The sequence below is a fragment of the Falco punctatus genome (genome assembly GCF_963210335.1).
Source record: "Falco punctatus genome assembly, chromosome: 1".
Classification (NCBI taxonomy): Eukaryota; Metazoa; Chordata; class Aves; order Falconiformes; family Falconidae; genus Falco; species Falco punctatus.
Window position 1 is genome coordinate 67,853,649 of NC_137580.1, and position 23,496 is coordinate 67,877,144.

Here is a 23,496-nt window from a genome sequence, read left to right on the forward strand (position 1 = left end):
TGAATTATATCCATCCCACAGGCTCACAGCTGCAAGCACCACGCATAAAGTGCTCAACAGAGCAGCACATTTAACAGTTTACTTTGGGGGATGGTAATAATAAGTGAATGATCATTTTACCTTTAAGTAGTAAATTTGTATTGAAGGCTCCTGAATGGTAATTTAATATAGCTGAATGTCTTCAGGTTTTATCAGCTTCTTAAATAGCTAGAAACTGAAGAGGTAATATCCATTCCTTGAACGTAAAAGCAGCAGGTATGACCTATAAAGGTAATCTGTTGTTTTGTATTTGGTCTGGCCTATTGATGGAGGAATTTTTCTTAAGACCTGAAATTCCCCCAAAATGTAACTGGTTAATACATGAAAGGTCAACAGATAACTGATGCCCAGGGTGCAGACATCTGGAGCTTATTTTGGTAACGGTGATGTAGGAAAGCTCTAGTTTGTGCATTAATTTCTTGGAGTTTTTAAGATGTTAGTCAGACCTGCACCTTTCTCACAGAAGGAGAGGGTTCCTGGCTTATCACCTTCCATGATGTCAAACACTGAAAGAAACTTATTTCATTCTCTGGAAGAAAGGGAAAAAAAGCTGTTTGTGGAGTATGTTGTTGTATCTGTGATTGCTTCCCCAGCAGGTCACTTTAACCTACCAACATTCTCTTGATTTGTTTTATCTAGTTTTCTCCCGGTCTCCAGTGTTCTTGGAGACTACAAGCAACTCTTAAGAAATAGGCTGTTCTTCATTTACCACATTCAGTATTACTGGTGTCCTCAGCCTCTAGCAAATCTTACGGTTAGAACTCAGGCATTTACTGAAAAGAAGATCTGATTTAAACAGCAGGTTTTCCAAAATGCAGTGGGCTGCAGGGATTTTTTCTCCACTCTGTAAAAGCAGATAGCGTCTCTACTCATTGCTGTGATCATCACCAGAACTGAGTGTTCAGGACTTTTGCTTCCCTTCGAAAAGAAGGAAGCAAAGTTTTCACCCTTTACCTCATAGTTGAATTTCCATTAGCAAAATATGTCCCTGAAGTGAAAAGGAGATGCTTATAAGACCTAGTTCTGCTGAGACAACGAGGCAAAAGTTTCAAGAAGCAACATTAATCTATGTTTTTGCAAGGTTTGATGCCCAACCTTAGACATATGAATCCACTTTTAAAATTGCAAGACTTCATAAAAATCAGTGGATCCAGGACCCAGAATTACCACCAGTGGAGATTATCCATGTTAGCAGTTTAAAGTTGCATTGGAGCAATGTTCCAACAAGTCCTGCATCTGCCAACAGTGGAGGATTCTGCCTAACTTCACACTACCTTAAGAATAAAATTGGCCCTGCATTTTGAAGCAGCAATCCTTTTGTTTTTTTGAATAATTGCAGTTCTGATATCTGTCAATTCTTCTTTTGTTCTTTCACACATCAGAAGGATTTGGATTCTCCAGTTTTGACTTTTTGTTTTACACCCTCATGGACTCAGAATTCACATTCCTTGATACAGCACCAGAACCCTAAGTAAGAACACGGGGAAAACAGTAAGAACTGTAGTATATATGGTCTGGCTCTTACCAAAACAGAATGCCAAAATGTCAAGTACGTAGTTGGCTGATCTATTTCCCTGCTGCCTCCCCTCTCCACTGTGGCCACAAACCCTGGGTACTTCAGAGACACCAGATGAGAAATGGGTTCTATTAATATTAACAAGACTTTGACTCTTGTATGACATTAAGCAGTTAAGCTTTCCTGAATTGAAATATCTCTTCCTGCCTTCTCAGGATAAAACGGTGATTCTTTTACTTCCCAGGGGCATTTTTAATAGTTTCTGAAATAAACTCTTAATGATTTTTCTTTTAACTTGCAAATGATGGCACAGATCACATATTGGGTAAAACATAGTCATGTATGCTGACACCTAGAAGGTGAAAAGTTTTTGAGTCTTATGCTTCTCTCTATCTTAAAAGCTACCTGTCTGCCTAAACCTTGGTTTTATGCTGCCAAGCAGATGTATTACTGTGGACACACAACTGGCTAACTGTTAGCTGGTATCAGAAAGAGAAAAACCACAGTTGTCTTAATGTTAACAGATTTGTCAGTATTAGAAGAAACAGATGGGTGGAAAAGAAAAGATTAGAAGGGGGAAAATTTGCGTCTTCCAGTTAGTAGTTAGATCAGTTCCAAAAGAGAAGGGAACAGATCCAATGTGCATTTTTAGTATAAATTTTTACTTGATGTATAAAACATAAGCTGGTTTCCGTCCAGTATCAGAGTGCTTGCACAATAAGACAGTTTTAATTGCTCATTTTGGTTTAAATTGGCTAGAGTTATGATGTTAATTGAATTGTTTTCCCTTTGCAGGGACCTCAGGGGCCTCCAGGACAAAAGGTATAGTATAAAAAACAATACTGTGAAAGTGATTATTCCTCCTGGTGCCAAATTGCGAGCAGAAAAGGTGAATGGAATTAGCTACTGTACACCGCATTGAATCAGTTAGTTTAGGCTCTGAATTTTGTTTTTGCAAAATGCAGCCGTATAATGTGAGACATCAGATTTCTCATTTCCGCCACCATAGGAAGTTCAAGAAATACAGAGCAGACTGTTTTCAATCTGTCTGCTTAACTTTCAGGTGAAAAGGTCACTACAATTTTCTTACTCACGCACTGGTATGACTAGGAAACCAAAGTTAAAACGTTGTGAAAGGTGGAGAGATAGAGTTTCTGCTTAAATGCATGTCCTTACTCAAGTAGATCAGTGCCATATGACTAAAGAATTGACCAGCAGAAACAAAGGACATAGGTGTTGCTGATAAATGGTGCTGGGTTGGCAGTGTTCAGGTGGTCTGCCGGTGTCGTCCTGTTCCTTCAGTAACCGGAGACCTGACTTCCTGGGAATGCTTTCAGCATTATTTACACTCATTAAAGCTGACTGCCTCAGTTTGATGGAGTGAGCTTAGGATTTATGGAATTACACCATTAAAACAGTTCTAGATATATCAGCAATAACAGCTAGTAAGTGGCACTTCTCCAGCATCTCTCCCATGCACCACCAAGGCAAGTAATTTTCTAGATAATTTCAAAAGTTTAAAAAGTTGTGTGGAAGATATTTAATAAAACAGGCTTAATTTTAACATATGCAAGAAGGATGCCACCTCTGTTTTATTTCTTCTGCGATAATATTCTCTAGGGTGAAGGTTTGCTTGCATCTGTTCAAATGGAACTTTTTCAACAAAAGAAAGAAAAACCTGCTGATATGTAAAAATGTAATCCCAAAGCATGTAAATTGGTGGAATTTTGTCAGATGTGGGCTGTATAGGGTTTGCAAGTTGAAGGAGAAGACTACCCCTCATGTTTAGCAATGAGGGAATGCAGCATTGTAAAGCTGTACTAATGTCTAAGTTGCCATTATAAAATTATACCCTAAGACTCAGGGAGGAGGATATGTTACATGTACAGCATCAGCAAAACCTATGTGATAATGACCTTTTGAATATCTGATAAACTTGTACTTGCCACGGTAGAAACAGCTTTATTTACACTTTCTAACATCCTCTGTCTCATAAGAAAAATCAACAGCTATAGAAGACTGACACTGAGAGGAAGAACTGTTATGATTAGGATAGTTTATTAAGGCTGATGGTTTAATATTCTCCTGAGTTTTGTCTTTAGTTTTCTGGAAAAATTATACAATGATGTGAAAATGTTCACTAGGCCCCCTTTGCAGCGGGTAGCAGTCACAACCACGCATCCAGCAAAAAGAGCCAACAGGAACATCAAAGTGGAAGCTTTGGGAGTAAGGGGAGAGCATTCTGGGTCATGGAGATATGCTGACATGCCAGTGCATTATTTCTTAGTGGTTTGCAGCTCTGTTATGAGCTGGAGCCTCCTGGGCATTCAAATGTTGGAGGTATTTTGTGACCCTCATGAGTTGCTTCTTTTCTTGTTTCACAGGATTTCTCAACTCTATTCATTGACAAACATGTGCATCCATTTTGGATGTGTTCCCTTTGGGTGTTGGTGCCCTTTGACTAAACCATTTCTAGTGGAACATCCAACCAATATGAATAGAGGGGGAAATGTCATGCATTGATTCTTGGGATGGAGACAAAGCAGGGCATGAAGGGATTCACAGGGTGCTTATTTGTTGTAAGGGTTCTGGGGAACTGCACATTTCACTGTTAACAAAGCCTCTGTCTTTCCCAGTACCCTGTCCTCTTTTTAGGGTGCCAGCCTTTCAAATAGCTGTTATGGTTTTGTATCCTGTTACGAAGTTTATAAATGAAAAAGAAAAGTAATGCTTTCAGTTTCCTTGCTAAGCGATACCAGTATTATGTAAAACTAGGAGAATGCTGTGTTAAGCATACGCAGTTTTCCTGCTTTCTTTATGCCTCAGGTTTTCACTGAACATCTGTACCAAGTCGCACAAGTTCCTTCAAAAACATTGTCCATCATACAGAAATTTATAGTATGAGAGCTTTGTAAAATTATCTTTCTGATGTTACAAGTCAATGCTGACATTTTGCTTTCCTTCTTAGCTCCTTGTGTTTGGTTTGTGTTGGCTTTTAAATATTGATTGCAGTAATACTGATGCAATTCAAAAGAGTATCTGCAATTTGCACTGTCAGGCTGAACTGTTGCAGATTATCTCCAAAAAGCCTTAAAACAGATAGGTGCTACCAGTTACTGAGCTTCAAGCATCCCTCTTGAAACATTAATGGTTTTGTTCAGGTGCCAAATTCCATTTTGTAGGATCAGTCTCAGAATTTATTGAGAGCACTAAATGGAATTGCACTTTAATTCTTTCATTTCTTGTGAAGCATCCACAACACTACAAAGAAATAAGCTTGAAGTTTGTTTCTGGAAGAGGCCATACAGGGCGGCAGTCATTAAAATGTGCAATATGAGAACATGTCTAATTAGTATAAAATCTCAATTGAAAAGAGAACTCAGCTTGGATAAAAATTAAGTTTTGAAAAATTTATTGCAGTTACAATAAACAAGCATTTACCATCATTTCTAAGTACTGTATTAAGAGATGAAAGGTTTCACGACCTGTTTAATTTGCTAAACACTGGTGTCTGTTTCCCACCAGGGTTCTGTTGGAGTGCCTGGTGTTCCAGGGAGAGACGGACAAGTGGTGAGTTCACTGACTTTGTCAGCACTGCCATTATTTATGTAGTTGATTAAAGCTACTTAGGGCTTGTTCACATGAACAATATGCAACCTTACATCCAGAGCTGTGGTTTCGAATTGGCTGCATTGAAAAACTGTACAATCTGGTTTGTGCTCTGAAGTATTTTTTTCTAGTTTTACTTGAACAGGCAGCAAATGTAATTAATTAAGCTGAAAATCTGGTGGTTCAGATTTGATGGTGACTGATGGATTCCAGAGAGAAATGTGTGTTAGCGATGCGCAACTTCAGACAGTATATTTACAAATATATTTTTCTGTGGATTCTTTTTTTTACTGTTTGTTAACTCAGTCCCATGATGCAAACACTTACGTTAAGATTGGGTATTTATACAGTGCCAATACACTGTTAATGCAACCTATAAATAGAGAATAAACAGAAACTGGAAACACAGGTGGAGAATAATCTGAAATTGAAGTTGGGGACGAAAATGCAGAGGAATAAACAAAAATATTCTTAAACACAACTTGGAGGAAATGCTAACTCAAGCAAGTCAGTGTCATCTTTCAGTGCCATCACCAAGTTAACTCATAGTTCAGAACAGCCATCCATAAGGAGGGGTCGCAGTAAAGCAGCAGGGCTGTTTCACAGCATTGCTAAGGTTTGTTGGCAAATCTGGGTGGTGAAGTTTAAATAATATGCCTCCCTGACTGTAAACTGTACTATCCATCTGTTGTTCTCACAAGCACTAACATTCCCAGTGAACTTCAAAAGCACTTGCAGGGAATACCAAAAGGGAAATGTATGATATAGGTTGTTCACTATGTTTAAGCAGCAGCAGATGGTAGTGTATAAGGATCACATTATACAACCCTTCTGCTTCCCTCCCCAACAGCCCTAGGAATAAAAGCACTTAGATGTTTCAAATAATTTAATTTTAATTCCTCTTTCTTAACAAAAAGAATATATTGTTTATTATAGCATAACGTACAGTATTAGACCTGTGTTTTGACAGTGGTTACAAGAAATTATGTAATAATCAATTATTTCGCTTTCATGATAGTGAGAATGCTAGGAACTTATTTTTAAAATATTGATTATTGTCACTCCTGTGGAACAACAAAAGAAAAAATATTCAGAATTAGCTATATATAGCACACAAGAAGTTATAATAAAATGTATGAAACAAATTTGCATTATGACCTGAGATTTTTTCCTTCATATTTTATAGTTGCATTCAATTGCAAAATGAATAGGAGACAATGGTACTTGCCAACACAGATGCTGTTGCTGTACATAATTCAAGTAATTTTTGTGACCAAAGTATGAGTGAAAAGCCAGTGAAGGCACACTTTGCAGCATAATTTTCTTTGGATGTGTAGCAAGATGTAAGAAGACTGGACAGTGTGAGGTTGCAAACCACATTGAATAGAACTGATGATTCACTTTTTATCCAAGAGCTTTATTTTTAATAGCATCATCACATAAACTCTAGTCAGAAATCTTCACTCAGATGAGCACAAAAATTGGATGTTGATGAAATTAGTCAAATGTGCAAAACTTTTCTGATTATTAAAGTGTCGTTTGGGGAGATGTGGAATTATTTTTAAGCTGTATTGGCAAAGTTGCTGTATGTCTGTTTTTAGGAGACCACATAAACTTACCTGCAGTCATGAAGAAGGAAAGAAATATGCAGTTGCCTTTGATTAAGGGAAAATGCACACACATCTTCAGATGTTGTTTATCAACTTTAAATTATGGTTTTAAAATGCCTCCTAACATTTTTAGTTTATGGTTTTATGTTTATTTGATTTATTTCAATATTTAAGGCACCTAAAACTTTGAAAGCATTCTTAAATTATAGCCACATTAATAAAGATGTCAGCATATTTTTAGCATAGCTGGACTGTTTTACTTTTGACCTTTAAGAAAAAAATAGATAAAAATCTAAACTAAAATCTAGATAACCGGGACAAAAACCTTACAGATAAAAATGAAATGTGTTCTCATTCTTTTGTTTGTTTTCATGGTTGGTTGATATTGACTAGCAATCACTTCCTTATGTGCAGAAAATACATTATTTTCATATAATACTAAGCAGATGAAAGTTGAGTATTGCTACCTCTCAATAAATAGATAAGAAATTCTGCTACCTGGAAACAGCGGTAGAAATAAAGTTAAACTGATGAAGTATTTATCAAAAGTTAGAAAGTATAGTGCAGCCTAGGACTCCCATGGTAATAGTTTGCTACCAAAGGGTCCATTCTTCCAATTTCTATGAAAAAACAGATTCTCAGTGCACTGTGACACAGAAGATATTGTTGAACAAAGACCAGAGTAATAATTTCAAGGGTTGGGCTGTACTATGAACTGGCTGCTAGGACTCCTGGCTTTACTCATACAGATTCATGTTGATTTGCAGAATAGTGGAATTTGACTTGAATGTGTGATGCAAGTCATCCCCTTTTTAGAAGTTATGTAGTTAAAAGGCTTTACAAAAGCCTTACTGTCTTGTTAGCCTTTTAATCAGTGAGCTCACTCTGTCAAACAGCAGCATGTGCAGTGTCCTGAGTTCCAAGTTAATATTTTTTCTTAGCTTAAAAGGCAGTGAGTGTTAAGCACATGCTTAAAATTAAGTGTGTGTGTGAATGCTTTCCTCATCTGGACAATGAAATATCTTTCAGCTGATGAATGCCAGCAGTGAATTAGCTGTGCTCTCTCCTTAAGTTGAATAATACAGAGCTAGGTCATCTCCATCTTATATGTGTCTCTGTAATTTTCCTTTTCCTTTCCCTTCACCTCTTCTTTAATTGAAATAGTGGATTATGGGAGACGATTGACAACCAATAGGTCTGGGAATGAGATCATAAATTCTGAGTGCACTTAAAACAAATTTCTAATCCCTTAACATATGAAGTACTTCTCTTAGACAATCTCTAGATAATAAAGTAAGTGTAATTTTACATGACCCACATGTTTTTGCAGGACTGTTAACTAGTAGATTTTTCTTGTTCCAAGAGTAGTAGCAAAATCATTGCCATAAAAACTTCACACGTTTTTTCTTTTAGGCCAAATCCAATGAAGCATTACAGGTAGCTTACACGGGCATTAACATTCTTTCTTTGTTCCTGCATTTGGGAAACTACAGCCACACTGCTTATCTTGTTGAGAACAGTAACTGGAAAGGAGATGCCTAATAATACCTGCAGCTAGAGAGAGTGTCATCCCTGGGATGGACAGAAGCCTTCTGAGATAGGTCGGAGAGTCTTTCTGAGTGCTCCCTTTCCTTTGCAAACTGTTGTACAATCCACCTGTAGCAGGTTGCTTCCTAGCAAGATGCCACAGAAGACAATCTTCCCTTTCTTGATCCGTGGCAAGAGGTCCTCAGATACTCAAACAGTATGAGAAAGGATTATGTGCGCATGGAGATATGAGGTTGCAGTGATCTAGGGATATCAGATCCCTACTTTAATCATGTTGAAATGTCCAGGGGTTCTTGGAAAGTTTGACTATGCAAGCATGGCATACGTATTCTGGTATATGTTTAGTGGTACTGATTTGATAAGGACTCCCGGTGACTGCAGGACAGCACAAGGAGAAAAAGGGAGATTCCCTAGGTACGGATTGCATTTGGCCCGAAGGAGCCTAGTTTCTGGAGTCTGTGCAACTAACTTTTTTTTTTTTAAGTAGGGTTTGTCTGGAGTGCATAAACTCCTCACTCTATACTTCCATGGAATGCTTTTTCTTACATAGTACTGGGTGGTTTTGTCTTTTTGCAATGGTGTCTTGAGAACAGAATGTGTGGTCAGGGTAGTTCCTTCATTTCAAATTATTTCAGAGTTTGACAATAGCAATTAGATAAACCTAAGAAATATTTCCTTTCTTATCAATAGAGTCTGGGTGTGCACATTTCTTATTGCTTTCTTCATGCTTCTCATCACTCTAATTTACATGTATTTCCCCATCAGTGTTTACTGTATTATGTAGGGGACAGTTTTTAAAGTACTATTATCACATTTCTTTAGAGAAATGAGGGAGGGCAAGTGTGTACTAACATTTTCTTCAAGTAGAGAAGCATAAAGGAAGGAAACATCATTCAATGCACTTCAGAAATTCTCAGACAGTTTTGCAGGCCAGCTGAGCCTTGTTGAAGAGTCTTTCCACTTAATTTCAGCTGGTGAGTGGGCCAGGAGAGATTTCCAGTCCTTAAACAAACAATTTTAAGTTACTTTTTTTTTTTTTTTGGGGGGGGGGGGTGAAAAGCAAGTTGAAAGGCAGTAATTCAACCCTGGGTTAAAATGGAAATCATAGTAACAATGTCTGAGAAAACACTTTTTTCCCTTCCATCCTCATTTATATATTTTAGAGTAAAATTAGACTGGATTAGGTTTGGGGGCCTCTTGTATTTCCTTATCCTTAAAATTGATTACATTCTAGTGACTAAAAAATATAGCAATACTGACAGCTTTTCTTCTTTAGGGTGAGGTGGATATCAACCAGCTGGTGCAGTTATACATCTCACCAAAACCAAACCTATTTCAGAACAGCAGCCTCCAGACTGTTTTTCTCTTACAAAAAAGAAAATCTGGGGCCTCCAGCCATGTTATTTTTAGCTGATTAATTCTGGATATGAAGGTATATGCCTCCAGGGCACAAAGCACTCCAGTTAAGGAGAAGCATTCATTCAGCTGCCTTGACTCCTTTCATATGGACTAAGTGGGTGAAATATTTTCAGACCTGTTCTGAAGTAGGTTTTATGAGTCCATATTGACAGATTTTTCTCATATTAGTGACAGAGCCCAAGCACTGCTTTACACATTTAAGTGCTCATCAAATTTATATTCGTTTCAGTGTAAGCATTAAGACTGCCCCTGCCACAGGAGTATCTGAGGAAATTACTACACCTATGTATTGGGCAGAGTGCTGAAAGACGTTCTTTCCTATATTCCAAATATAGGAAAGACATAGACAGTCTGTCAATGTTAATACAGTTATACAATAAATATAGGCTCAAGAGTGCCAGGTCACAAACCAAGGAGTTCTCATGTGCTCTTCAAAGGAGCATCCTTCTGGTTATTCTTTGAACTGTCTGAAACTCCTGAATTGAATGCTTGGTTTTGGTGTATTCTTGGCATGTTAGCATTTCATTTGCTCTGGTAATTAATATTAATTGGAAAGAAAATCCATATATTTATAAGTCTCAGAGCATTTTGTTGAAGCCAGTTCTGGAAATTATCAGGTTTTGAATAGCTAATGGTGATCTTCTGCATAACTTATTCAGTCATGCCTTGACACTGCAGTTTACTGATGGAACAGTCTTCTTTCTAATTCGTCACAGCAGTGACAGTAACTTAGTTTCTTAGAGTGTTGCTACTTTTGAGGAACCAAAGTGCCTGTCCTCCCATCAGGGCCTTTGGGGTTAACATGTGGGACTTATTTGGTGTTAATGGCAGTCCTCCATCCACAGGTTAGCTCCTGTAATATGTTAAAGACTTCCTGTTATTGACAGCAAACACCACATCACAACATATCTGTTAGAAAATGCACCATCACCGTTCCACTGATGGGTTCCCTGAAATTTCTCTACAGCATATAAACAACAGCAAAAAAAAAAAAAAAAATCCCACCGAGTCTACAGCATTCTTCTGTCTAAGTGGTCATCAAATAAATTACTGGAACATTTACAATCCTGCTGAGTTAAGCTGCTTGATTTTGGGTCAGTGAAAGAACAATAGCACATTTGCTGGAAAATTTTATTTCCTCCATTCTGAGACTATTTGTGTATTCAGCAAACTGGATCTGAATAAATTTGGATACTGGTGGTGAATAACTGGGGACTTAAGTGCTTATAAGTCTTCTAGTGGCACTGTCTTTTTCTGCATAAACAAGAGGCTAGAGAATTACCTTCTAGTACTACATAGGTTTTACAAGAAATTTGGGGAAAAGGAGTTTTCTAACATTTTCTAACATTTTACAGTCTATTTGTGTAGTGAGTCATGTCATGAAAACAGTCCTTTTTGGGGGATGGTGCAGTTATTCAAAGGCAAGAGAAAAACAATTTTATATGAAACAGAAGCTAAAAGCAACCTAAAGTATTCCTGATGCAGTGTGTGGGTTTATCAGTTTTGGGCAGGACATTTGTACATCTGGTAGTTTTGTTACTGCTTTTACAAATGCAGCAATATCTTGGTAGACAGTATATTCAGATAAGATGGTGCTGGTACCACAGCATCCTACTAGACTATTTCTTTGTCAACCATAGTTCAGTTAAACTCCACATTGCTGAGCCAGTGTGTAGAAATCATAGCCCATCTCAGTGCCAGTAGGGATAATTTATTTTTGTTATGGTATATTATGGTTGTCCCACATGATTTTCATTGCACAGCACAGCTTCTGTTGTGTGGTCTTGCTGAGAAGAGCAGAAAGGGCTAGTGACAATTCCTTTAAACAGAGTACTGAGACCTTTCACATCTCCCCACAGCATCTTCTCTGCAGTCCATCCCTTTCAGCGAAGAGTTTCAAGGGGATGCTCTGAGGGTGGCTTCACACAATTTCTCTGTGCCTTGCATCTTCTTCTTGTGTGAGGGTGTAGTGTGGCCCTCATTATAATTTTAATTGGGAAAGTGGGTTGTGTTTTATGTAGGCACTAGAAGGTTTTAGAATATGTTTGGGTTTTGTGATTCCAGTCTCTTTGTCCCTGAATGATTTCTCAGGATTTCATGATTGCAGAAAGGCAAGTTATGACCTAAAATCAGATGCAGTGTAGACAAAGTTACTCTTCATATGGAAAAGAAAAACCACTGGTGAGGCCACTCTTGGAGCACTGGGTCCAGTTGTGAGCTTCTAAGTACAAGAAAGATATGGACATACTGGAGAGAGTCCAACAAAGGGCCTCTAGGATGAGTAAGGAACTGGAGCATCTCTCCTATGAGGAAAGGCTGAGAGAGCTGAAGCTGTTCAGTCTAGAGAAGAGAAGGCTCAGGGGGAGTCTCATCAATGCGATCAAACACCTGAGGGGAAGGTGCAAGGAGGATGGGCCAAGCACTTTTCAGCAGTGCCCCGTGGCAGGACCAGAGGCAGTGGGCACAAACTGAAACACAGTGGCTTCCCTCTGAATAGCAGGAAACACATTTTTTTACCGTAAGGGTGACTGAGCACTGGCACAGGTTGCCCAGGGAGGATGTAGAGTTCCCATCTTTGAAGATAAAAGCCATCTGGACGTGCAACTCTAGGTGACCCTGCTTGAGTAGGGAGAGTTGGACCCAATGATCTCCAGAGGTGCCTTCCAACCTCAACCATTCTGTGATGCTGTGAAAAAAAAAAAGTCTCGATCTGAAAGCTAGATGATGTGCAGAAGACCATCGCTCCTGCAGCCTAACACCTTTGTTGTTAGTGCTATTAAAGCAAGGCTGCAATGTGAGTCAGGAAAGACATTACCCATGGCCTGGTGAATGTAAAAAACACGTGAGATTAAGGATCTAGTTTTATAGCTTCTCCCATTTTACCAAGTTGAAAAGCAGTTTGATTGAAATTAGTGCATCAGATGACATTGTTGAATGTCTAGTTTTCCCTTGCAAGCATCACTCCTTGAACAGCAGTGTGTCTTCAGCCTTTTAAAGGGCAGCTATACTTCTGGTTCAACTCCAAACACTAACCTGTGAGGCTGAAGCATACTCCTACAGCATTTTGAGCTGTATGCAGTTTTAAGATATGCTTTGATTAATAAATAAATAAATAAAAGTAACTAAATGGACAGAAAGTAATTATCTGTATGTCCTAAGAGGAGTATTTTAAATTATTTTCATGCCAAGAATCAAAATCATCTTTTGGGACTAATATTTCTAAAATGACACAGTACTTCAGTGTACAACAAGGGGAAGAGCTGCCAATCTACTCGCCTTCAAAATGTTAGTTTTTGCTGCTGGTTTCCTTCATGTCTGCTTTTGGAATTTCCTAACTGGTGGGAGGTCTGTCAATGCTTTATTCTTTTTGGGGGTTGGCTGGAGGGGAAACCAGGGGTGTTGGGGTTTTTGTAGTTCTTTTTGTTGTTGTTGGTTGGGTGGGTGGTTTTTAACGTTGGGCTTTAATGGAATTGTTAAAATATATGCCGGTTAAAGCCAGACTGCCATGCCTACAAGGCATGCAGTGTGAAAAAGAGAGGCTCCCTGGCACAAGGCTTGTTTTGCTGTGCACTGAGAATGTTCACCAGGGGTAGGATATAGAGTAGCTTATGTGCTGTACATTTTTATTTCATCTTACTACTCCCTGATTCCTTGTATGGACAAGAAAACAGGGTTCCAAAATAGAGAAAGAACTATTGCAGATATGACAGGAAATTATTTTAGCCCCTGTTCTTCTGGCCTTTAGAAACAGAGGGATAATCCACTTCAAAAGCATAAAGCTACAGGGTCATTTCTGTGCTGTCCTAGGTTTGCCCTCTAATTTCTGATCTAATTTCTGCTATGCTAATGCCTAGTACTTTCAGTGCCAGAAGTGTAGTGTTGGCCATAGGAAGGTTGCATATAGGTCAGAAATGAGACTGTTGGTATGAATAGGGATTAACTCTGACTAGGTGACAGCCTGAGGTTTTCATTTTTTTTCCGAAGAAAATAAGATAATTCTTTTGTCCCATTTTTGCAGTCTCCTTTTTATCACAGTAGTAGCTGTCTGCACTCGGCACTGATGTGTAAACCTGGGAGGAAAGTGCAGGCTTGGGACCTCAACCCTCTGCTTAGAGATTTAAATCCCTGAAAGTGTCAGCTGACAGCAGCTGTTTTAAAATGAAGGGGACAGAAACAAATTTGTTTGGAGTGTGGGGATGAGGAGAAACAAGTGCATATTCATTGGTCCCTCCTGCTTCATTTTGTCAACTGGCAGTTTTCTTCAAGTGCCTTTTGGGTCAATCCTTTAGGACACTTACGCCTAATCTCCCAACAGCTTCAAATCCTGACCACTCGTGTATCAAATGCCTGTGGTACTGTATCAGCCTTAGAACTACGGTAGTACAAAGGAGCCTTGAAAAAAGGGCTGACTCAAATGGCTATTTAATTCCCTGTGACATTAATGGTACCTGACACTTTTTCTCTGGCTTGGAAAATACCTCACTAGTGTTTCACTAGAACTTCGATGGTTTTGTTTTATATTTTGAAATAGCCCAGCTCTTAATGAAATCAAGATGTAATTGCTGATCCTGTTACCTAATTTAGAAATAGAATGGAACCTACTTTCATGGACAATCAGAGTTTATGTATCTATGATTAAAATATGACTGTGGAAGTAAGGAAAAGTCCTTTCTTCATGGAAGACTTTTATGCAAGATTGGAAGATACATGCTGTTGCATTTGCAACAAGCCTTTATCTTAACTCCTCTGTAACTTTTGAGTAGAGGGTTGGTTCTTCATGTTTGCTAAGTTTGAACACTGTATAAAAAAAGTTGTCCACTGAGTTTCTGATATGAATTACTGTTTCTGATTTGATTACTATATTAGCTATTTATTTAACTTCTACACATTTCTATACATTTATATCGCAAAGGGCTTACAGAAGAACCTACTTGCAGGCTTTTTGAAATCTTTTTTTGGGTGTTATTTTAATGTGCTTTGCCACCCTAGAAGTACCATGCAGTTGTATACATGAGGATTACCAAAGAAGATGGGTATTTCTTGTGAAACTGAGACATACTTCTGCAGAAGGTTTTACCTAATTAGCAAACACCCCTAGCTGTTTTACAAAAAAGTCTAACCATTGCTTTATCATTTTAAAATAAAGAATATCTGTGGGGTTTTTTCCATAAATCTGGGAAATAAACACTAGGAAATGTCTTTAATGGTTTGTTTTGGGTTTTTTTCTTTTATTTTTTGGTTTTGTTTTTACATTTGGGGTGAAAAAGGGTATTTATAAGTAATTGTTATTTGTTGATTGACTGATGAAAATTATTTATGACTCCTTGAGCTGTGGAAGAATATACATACTATACTTTAAACATACCCCAAATTTGGAACATTGATGTAATGGTGAAAATTTTAAAATCTTTTAAATCTACTTTTCAGCCACTGGTAGGAGTGTGAAAAGGACAAGTAAGGTATATTTGAAAAATTAAAAAGCTGTCTGTTCTAAACTCTTCCATTTCTGGAATGGGACCTTCTCGTTTTTCTTCATTATCTGCTTTCTGTATGAAACCAGAAGCATAAATGTCAGAAACATTTAAGAGAAACATTTCTTTTAGTATGTCTGAGTTGCAGAGAAGAAGAAAGCATTGGCAGTCTTACTGGGAAGGCTATCCTCTTAAGGTTAATTGGCTAGCTTTTCAGAATCAGAAGTCACAGTTCTGTTTTTTTAGTTTGGCATCTGTGTATTTCTACCACCTTCAGTAAAAAATATTTCTTATCTATACAGGAGTTAATTAGAGTTAAGCCACCCTAACTGATGAAATAAAGCATTTTTGTGCCCAACCGTGGAGTATTTACAGTGTCTTTTTTTAATTTTATCATTACTTACCCAATAAGAGACAGCAGGGGAAATGCTGTTATTATACTTCATCATGTCTTTCTTAACCCCAGCTTGTGTTTTCTTTGCCTTTAGGGTGAGCCTGGTTTGCCTGGCATAGCAGGAGAGAAGGGAGCAGCAGGGCTTAAGGTTGGTATTGAAAATGGTTAAAACCAGAAGCACACAGTACGTGAGTGCATGTATAGATAACAGTCATGCTTTCCAAATTGGGTTTATATTCTGACTGGCTTTTAATAATCTGCTCCCTCCAGTGATCAGTGCTGTAAGAGGCTTTACACATTTCACCATAAAGAAGCATATTCTTCTGCTATGCATGTATAATTCCAGCCAGTGGCACTGACACATATGCATCTACTGCCATGTGAATGTAATATGCCTGCAAATGTTTGGAAATTTGGGAAGCTCTTTAGAAAGGCTTTGTTTATGCTCTTTACAATGTGTTTCAGGCTTCTTTTCAAGAACTACTGTGGTCAATTCCTTGACAAATGTCAGGATTAAGTCTTGAGGGCTGATCCTGCTATTACAGAAGTTAGCAACAAGCCTCATTAGAAGCATGTCTCAGCCTGTATTTGTTAAATATGAATGTCTCTTTACACTTGATTGTTAAATAATTTGTTCAGCTGTTTTAATATTGAACAAGTGAAACAACATAAAGTTTATGATAACTTCATTTAAAAGAAAGCTCAACATGTCTGACATGATGGGATCTGTGGGCCTCTTGGAACGGGTAATACTAAATTCTAATCCCATCAGCTGTGAGCGTGCATCTTTGGTGCACATGTGCTCCTCAGCTGATTCTGTGCATCATGCTACTGCTGACAGACATGCAGGGCAGGGTCTTTACATTTACTGACTGGCTGCTTGTCCATCAGGAATGAAAACAAACCATTTGGGAACATGACCTTTTCTTACTTTGTATACAGAAGAAGCCAAATTATGGCAGTTGATCCTTAATTCATATTCACAGCTGTAGTCTTTGAGTTGCCTAGCGACTGCCAGCCATCACAAGGGGCAAAGATGAGCCAGGGTGCAGTTCTGAGCCAGAAATGCAGAGTTGAGTTGTCAGGGTCAGGCTGGTGTCCAAAAGTGCATTTGCCATTGAGCCAGTTTCTCAAGCAAATTATAATTTTGAAAAGTGTCTATAAGCCATCTTTTTGTTACAGGCAATGTACGGAGCACTGAAGGCTCTGCACTTTGAATAAATCATGAATTAGTTCAAGACACTTCAGGCATTTTGTCTCTCCCAAGGAGCCTTCTAAGCTGTTAACAGAATCATAAGTCTTTTCCCTCACATTTGGCTTTTGGATTTTTCTTTTGTTTGTTCCTCAAATAAGAAGAACCAAATGTAGGAGTCACATAGGTCCTGGCAGGCTGCTTCACAAAGATATATGTCTGTTTGTCAGGGTTTATTCTGGGGCAAAATGGGGAAAAAAAGTCTTTACATGAAAATCATCAAGCTTTAAAAATTATGTTGAAGATATATTGCCTGCTGAGTTCTATTAAATTTACATATTTTATTGTTTATTGAAGATTTTCTTGTTGGATTTTATCATCTAAGACAATGTCACAGTAGTGACTAATTGTTAGTAATTGACATACTAATGACAGTATTACTAACATTTTGATTTTTGCTTGTGGTAGTAACTTACAACTTTGCTCCAATTATTTTCATCAGGGTGACCCTGGAGAAAGAGGAGAAAAGGTGAGACATGTTTCATTTCCTTTGTGGTGGTTGTGTTTTGGAGAGCCGCTTGGAGAATTGCCAGTGCACTGATTCAGAGTTTAAAAAGAAATAAACACAGCTAATACCTAGACCTTGAGCAGCATTGTGCAGCCTTTACGAGTTTCAAATAATACCTACTAATGGAAGTTACTGATCCGCGATTACTGCAGTGGGATTAGTCACAGAAAGCAGTCAGTGGTCATGTGTTAAGGACTGCACAGCTGAGCAACTGTGCAACTAATCCTAACCATGATTAGTCTCAGAAAAAGATGAGTCCGCCTGGATAAATGAGATCCACACATTTCTCATAATTTGGTTTCGATGTTCTGTCAACTGTGCAGAGTAAAACAATTCGGTAACAAAGCAATAACTACAGAGACTCTAAATGATAATATGGGTAACCAGTTCTCTGCATACTAAAAGGGGATTCCTCCCTTCTTGCTTTGATCAGATTAAATAAGAGCAAGTGAAGCTGTTAGGCTATAGAATGCATGGAGAGGTACCAGCAGCACAAATGGTACACTAACGGTGCTCTGACTTGCAGTGAGTTAGCAAGGAGTTACTCCTCTGACATCCAGTCATGTGAAGGCAAGATGAGGGGGCGGAACAAGCTCCACACTGCAAAAGTGGGTGTAATTCTGCTCCTCCAGCGAGAATGGGCAGTAGGGGCACCCACATGAGAGTACACACTGAGTGAGAGTCAAGCTTCTGCATCTGTACGAGGGCAGCTTGAGAAATTATGTAAGCCCAATTTTGAGTAGGAATTTGTACACAGCCTCATCTTCTACGAGTACACTGAGACATGTTTTTAAAAAATAAGTTTGTTGTATTTAGGTGCAATTTTCTCTTGAGAAATGTTTACCCATGTCTTTGCAGCTGCAATTGAATTTCACTTCCAGATCTTTGTAAGTCTGTGTAATAGCAGCTGGAAGCATGTTTTGCAAAGGCAATTCATTTCACATTTTGAAAGACACATCATAAAAATAATCCAGGGGAATCTTGAAAGTGTATACCCCACATGTAGAGGTATGTAACTGGGATTCTCTTTTCATGAAATCATTGCTTTGGTTAAAATTACATTTGTTGAAGAACTTCAGTAATCCTTTGTTTGTTTTCATACACAAAACAAATAACTACAAAAGTTAATATATACTGAATTTCTGTTACTTAACATAGTGATATTTTTCCATGATTATCCTTTGACTTTTCCTAAAAAATGTAATTATAAATGCCCTCAATATGCTTTATTGTGTCAAATGAACTAACAACATTCCTAACAGTTGCTATTTTGTGTTTCCATGTTTCATCAAGCCCTTAATTAACGTGCTGTTAGATTGTCAGCTAGTTCCCATTGTGACAGTCACTGTGACATACAAAATGGTCTCTGTTATAAGTATTCTGAATGGAATTTTACATCAAGGTTTTCAGAGCAATATGGCAGATACTGAATAAATATTGTTATTGGAATAGTACTATTGGTTATCTGACAAAGACCTGGTAGAATTTATTCTATCCTACTTAGACAACATTTATCAATTTTTTGGCATTTTAAATATTCTTCACCCTTTACTTGAACCTCAAATCCCACAGAAAATTCTGGCCTATGGTCTTATATAGAACAAAGACTTTTTGGTGCAGTCTGGGCTTATTGTGTGGCTACATAACTATAAATGGAAATTGCATTTTTCAATAGACAAATCTTTTGAAATGTTTATTTTTCAAAATTGTTTTTAAAGTAGAAAATGTCTTCCCAGCCGTGAAAAATTCTTTTCTGAACATCACTTCTTTTAACAGTAAACAAGGCATAGAATTTATGTAGAGATAACAATCATTTTGGTGGCTTCTTGGAGGAATGGCATTCAGTGAAGCTTTCTAGTTTGTGTATCAATCATGACAGACTTCAGACTCAGAAAGTATATGCCATAAATTATTCGAGAATCCTAATAAAAGGTATTGGAATTGTGAGTCACCAGAATTTGATTAGATGCATTTAGGTGAATATCTCCCTCTGTGTTGGAAAAAAAACATACTGGTAATCTAAAATGCTGAATCACCATGAAATCATTCCTTCATTGCTAAACCACAGCGAACTGGGGAAGTCTGTAGACTATACCAACAGGTAGTTATTTGATAGTTTGTGGGGGGTTTTGAGGACCTGTGAAAGGGATTACATTTATAGTGAAGACTGTGTAAGACATAGCAGCTATATAAACCGTGCTTCCTGACCACGTAATAGAGAGATTGAGCTTGCCAGTCATGTTGTAATGTGGACTCTTCTCCGCATGCTGTGCGCTTACATAAAATCATTAAAATATAATACGTATTTTAATCATAGGGTGATGCTGGAGAAAACGGACCAAAGGGTGACACAGGAGAAAAGGTACACTATTTAACAGTGGAGAAAAAAATGTGTGCTTTAAGCATGCTTGCAGTATAACTAGTTAAGGTAAAAGAGTAATATTCCATCAAAAGAAAAATGCATTTTAAAATGTGTGTGTGTGTGTGTAAAGATGTTGAATGATTTGACTGAGTTCATTTTTATGAATAGCAGAAAAAATATCATTGTTCTGTCCAATTACACATAAAGTTCCTGACTTTATACATTAGCAGCTTTAGCACAGGATACATCAGCATCTCTCTAATTAGCACTGCTCTTTGCTGGAATTTGCATTGTAGGAAAACTTTGGTCACAAATTGCCAGACCTCTGGAACTAGGTCTGCTGAGTTATAGCCATTTCTGATATATCCTTTTACGTTTTCCCTTCTGTGCTCCCCTCAAAGGAAGGGACCAAATCAATATGGGACAAAAAAATGTGGTATCATGATGGGTAACTTCACTCCAAATTGCCAGCTGGACAATTTAGAGTTGAAGATACAAATAAATTTTAAACCTTCTTGCCAGATGACATCAGGCATAACCCCACTTAATACTTTGCTAGTTCATTGTTGCAGAAGACCAACACGTCGTAGAAGTCACTAAAAGGTAGACATTGTCAAAATTTTATTTTACTTAGTTTTGATTTATTTTATGTGAGACCCATACTGTATCACTGTGGGGAAAAAAAAAAAAAACCCACAAAAATTGAACTTGAGTTATTAAATGTGCTTTACTTGCACAAGTTATAGTCTTTAGCAGTCAGAGCAAAGCCTGTGTTGCATGGGAAGAAGGGTCAGTCTCTTCTAGCTATCACTTCGGAACTCATATGCTTCTAAAAACATTCATCTTAGTGGCAAAACTTGGACAGAAGCATAAAAATTTCTTCATGTATCGCTATATGTGTAATTGCTTAACCAACTCACATCAGTTTAGTGCAAGGAGAAATTTATGGCGGATTTATCAAGCTGGTAAGGTATGCATGCAAATCCCTCAGGTCCTGTAATCTGGATACAGTAAAGCTATGCTTTCAAGAACACAAGGATTTTATGGGGCATATTGTAAAATCAGCAATTAAAAAGAGAGTAGATTGAAGAATAGTGAAGTTATTTGATTCCCAAAGTTCATTTAAATAATACTTCATCTGCAACCATGCTTATTAACCCAGATGAAAGTCTTAAGAACTTTATTTAGTTACTTACACAATGTATGCCAATAACATCATCTTGATCCACTTTTATGTGATTCAGGAATATAGTCTCTTAGCAAGTATGAGATTGTTGCTCAGATACGTAGTCCTGCAACAAGTAAATGGGAAGTTTATAATCTCTCAGGGAAGCCTAGTGCAGCTTCATGTGTTGGTTTTCTAGTTTATCAACTGTGAGAGTGAGGTTGTATCCACTAGAATGCCTGTACTGCACTGTGGCACTGTGGTCCGCAGGGCACACGTCTCTCTGTTTGGGATTGTTTAAGGAAAGAAAAACTTCTCTCCTTCTTTTAGTGGGAAATCCTTCCTCCCCAAGTATAATGTTTTAAGTATTTCTGTGTGAGCTTTCAACAGTTTGGCAGTCTAGTTGGGATCAACTTGTGGAAAGTATAGGTCATCAGGAGACTGCTTATATTGCTGTATCTGGAGAAACTTCAATAATTTGTTGAACTTCATAACACAGAAGTCTCCCATCTCTTCCAGGTTTCATATAAATTTCAGAGGTGGCATGGTGACATGGGAATATACGCTGTTTGTGCGAAGTGGATTGCTTTAACCATAGCAAGCTAGAATCCACTACATGAATTTTTACAACAGTCAGCAGCACTGTGACTTAGTTGACTTTCATTATTTTTCCTCCATTTTCTCTACCTGTAAGACAATCTGCCATCCAGAAAAAAAGATCCAGATCTTATAGGAGAGCTGCATCTTAAAGCTTCTGATACATAGCTGTGCAAAAAGCACTTCATAAGGAGCTTAGGAATGTGGATTTTGACAATTTAGAAGTAAGAATTAAACTTGATGTCATTACATTACTTTTGTACTGTTAACAAGGATTGTATTATTTCCTGCTTTTCAGTGTAGGCAGGAAATTTTTGCTGTATGATCATTATGTATATATAATTCCAGCAAAAATTCGGATTCCAGCAATAGCCAATCATATGTGTTTAGAGGAAATCAGAATGATTGTTACAGCCACATTCAACGAACATGTTCACAAAGTAGCCTTGACTTTTTTCTGTATTTTCTTATTCGTATTTTTTTCTGTATTGTGTCTTCACTTGCTCTACTGGTGTCATGATCATCTTGAGGTGGCAGTTAAACTGACCTTGACTATAAACCCTGCTATAATGCAGGGTTTCAAAGTAGCTCAATAGCATTCCTTCTGTATTTTCCACTGGGTGCTTTGTATTGGGTGGGAAATTAACATAACAAACTATGTTTGCTTTCTTAAAAGAAGCAGATGAAAGCAAGTTTCAACAAATTTCACAACCAGCCTTATTGATGCACTAAGCTTATATATAAATCTCTTCTGTTATAGTTCTTCCCTACTACACAACCTGTGCCTTGTATTTGGGTAAATCTGAAAAGTCTGGGGCATGTGTTACATTATGAAACTTCACTAGTTTTTTTCCAGCTGAACACTTGTGGTGAGGAGTGTTAGACTTATTAAGGCTCAGTTTTTAAAGGCTGTTTTTAAGAGAGCTGTGGGATGTATTCAGAGGCAAGACTAGTGTCCATACAGTTCTCAGGTGTTCAACCACATCCATGTACAAACCCTTCCTGCTCAGTAAACAAGCCATTAATTTTATGTCAATAAATGCAGAGACAATTGCACTAGATCATAATGCTGCACATATGCTTAAAAGATGTAATTCATAGCTCCCAAAACTTAAAAGCATTTATCTAAAAGCTTAAATAATGTTTCTGTGAGAAAAATACTAAATTTTAATTTATGTGGTCAGAGAGAGATCAAATGACAACAGTTTCAGACTAGGTTTAGGAAAGAGTTCTTGTTTGTGCGATTAAAGTAGCTTTGTTTTCCGAACTGCTGTACCTAGTGGCTCTCAGAAATATGGAGCTAGGTGCCTACTTCTTGGCCTGTGACTTAAGAAATAAACTGGTTTTGTTAAATTGTTCTACTTTGAAGACAGTCTCAATGCCAGACTTGAGTTCTTCCTTCCGCTCTTCCACTGCAGTCTTGGTCCTTAGAAAATACCAAGTATCTTCCTTCTGTGTGCATGTTCCCGTGCTAAAGTTTCTTCATTTGCAAACTGTCTGACTCATCAGAGAACTGAGAACATGCCGTACCATATTTTTTTCTTTAATCCCATATTAATTTCAATTTTTGCTGAAAGTGGATTATAAATACTTTGTGTCCTATCTTCCCTGTATCCATCATTACCCCTTAAAATGTTTAAATGGTAAATGTCTCTTACCAGTTGTTTTTCCACTTTATAGCTACGAAAAATCCTTGAGGCTTTGCATTTAGTTGTACACACTTGTAAGGGATATCAGCAGTATCACTCATGCATGCCTATCAAAATGAGGCAGCTCAGGTTTCCAGACATTAATCAAGCTGTCATAATATCACTTTTTGTGTTTTCTTCACACAAGAGCAAGCTGCAGTAACTGTGTAAAGAAAATCTATTCCTATTCTTCAAGGAGCGGGGAGCACGTTATCTGGTAGCATTTAATTTTATCAGACAAATAACAAAAAGATCCCAAACCAACTTTAAAAATGGCATTCACAGGACACTTCCTGCAGTTTTACTGAATCATCAGGA

At 37.8% G+C, this 23,496-nt stretch overlaps 1 protein-coding gene across 1 annotated transcript in view; it reads left to right on the top strand.

The window, feature by feature from the left end:
* COL25A1 (collagen type XXV alpha 1 chain) overlaps nucleotides 1–23,496 on the top strand; it is a 365,971-nt gene that overhangs the window by 286,746 nt on the left and 55,729 nt on the right. The window contains exons 13-17 of the mRNA XM_080374081.1: nucleotides 2,351–2,377; nucleotides 5,081–5,125; nucleotides 15,701–15,754; nucleotides 17,301–17,327; nucleotides 19,684–19,728. Coding sequence (XP_080230207.1) covers nucleotides 2,351–2,377; nucleotides 5,081–5,125; nucleotides 15,701–15,754; nucleotides 17,301–17,327; nucleotides 19,684–19,728 — 198 coding nt within the window. The remainder of the gene's footprint in view (nucleotides 1–2,350; nucleotides 2,378–5,080; nucleotides 5,126–15,700; nucleotides 15,755–17,300; nucleotides 17,328–19,683; nucleotides 19,729–23,496) is intronic.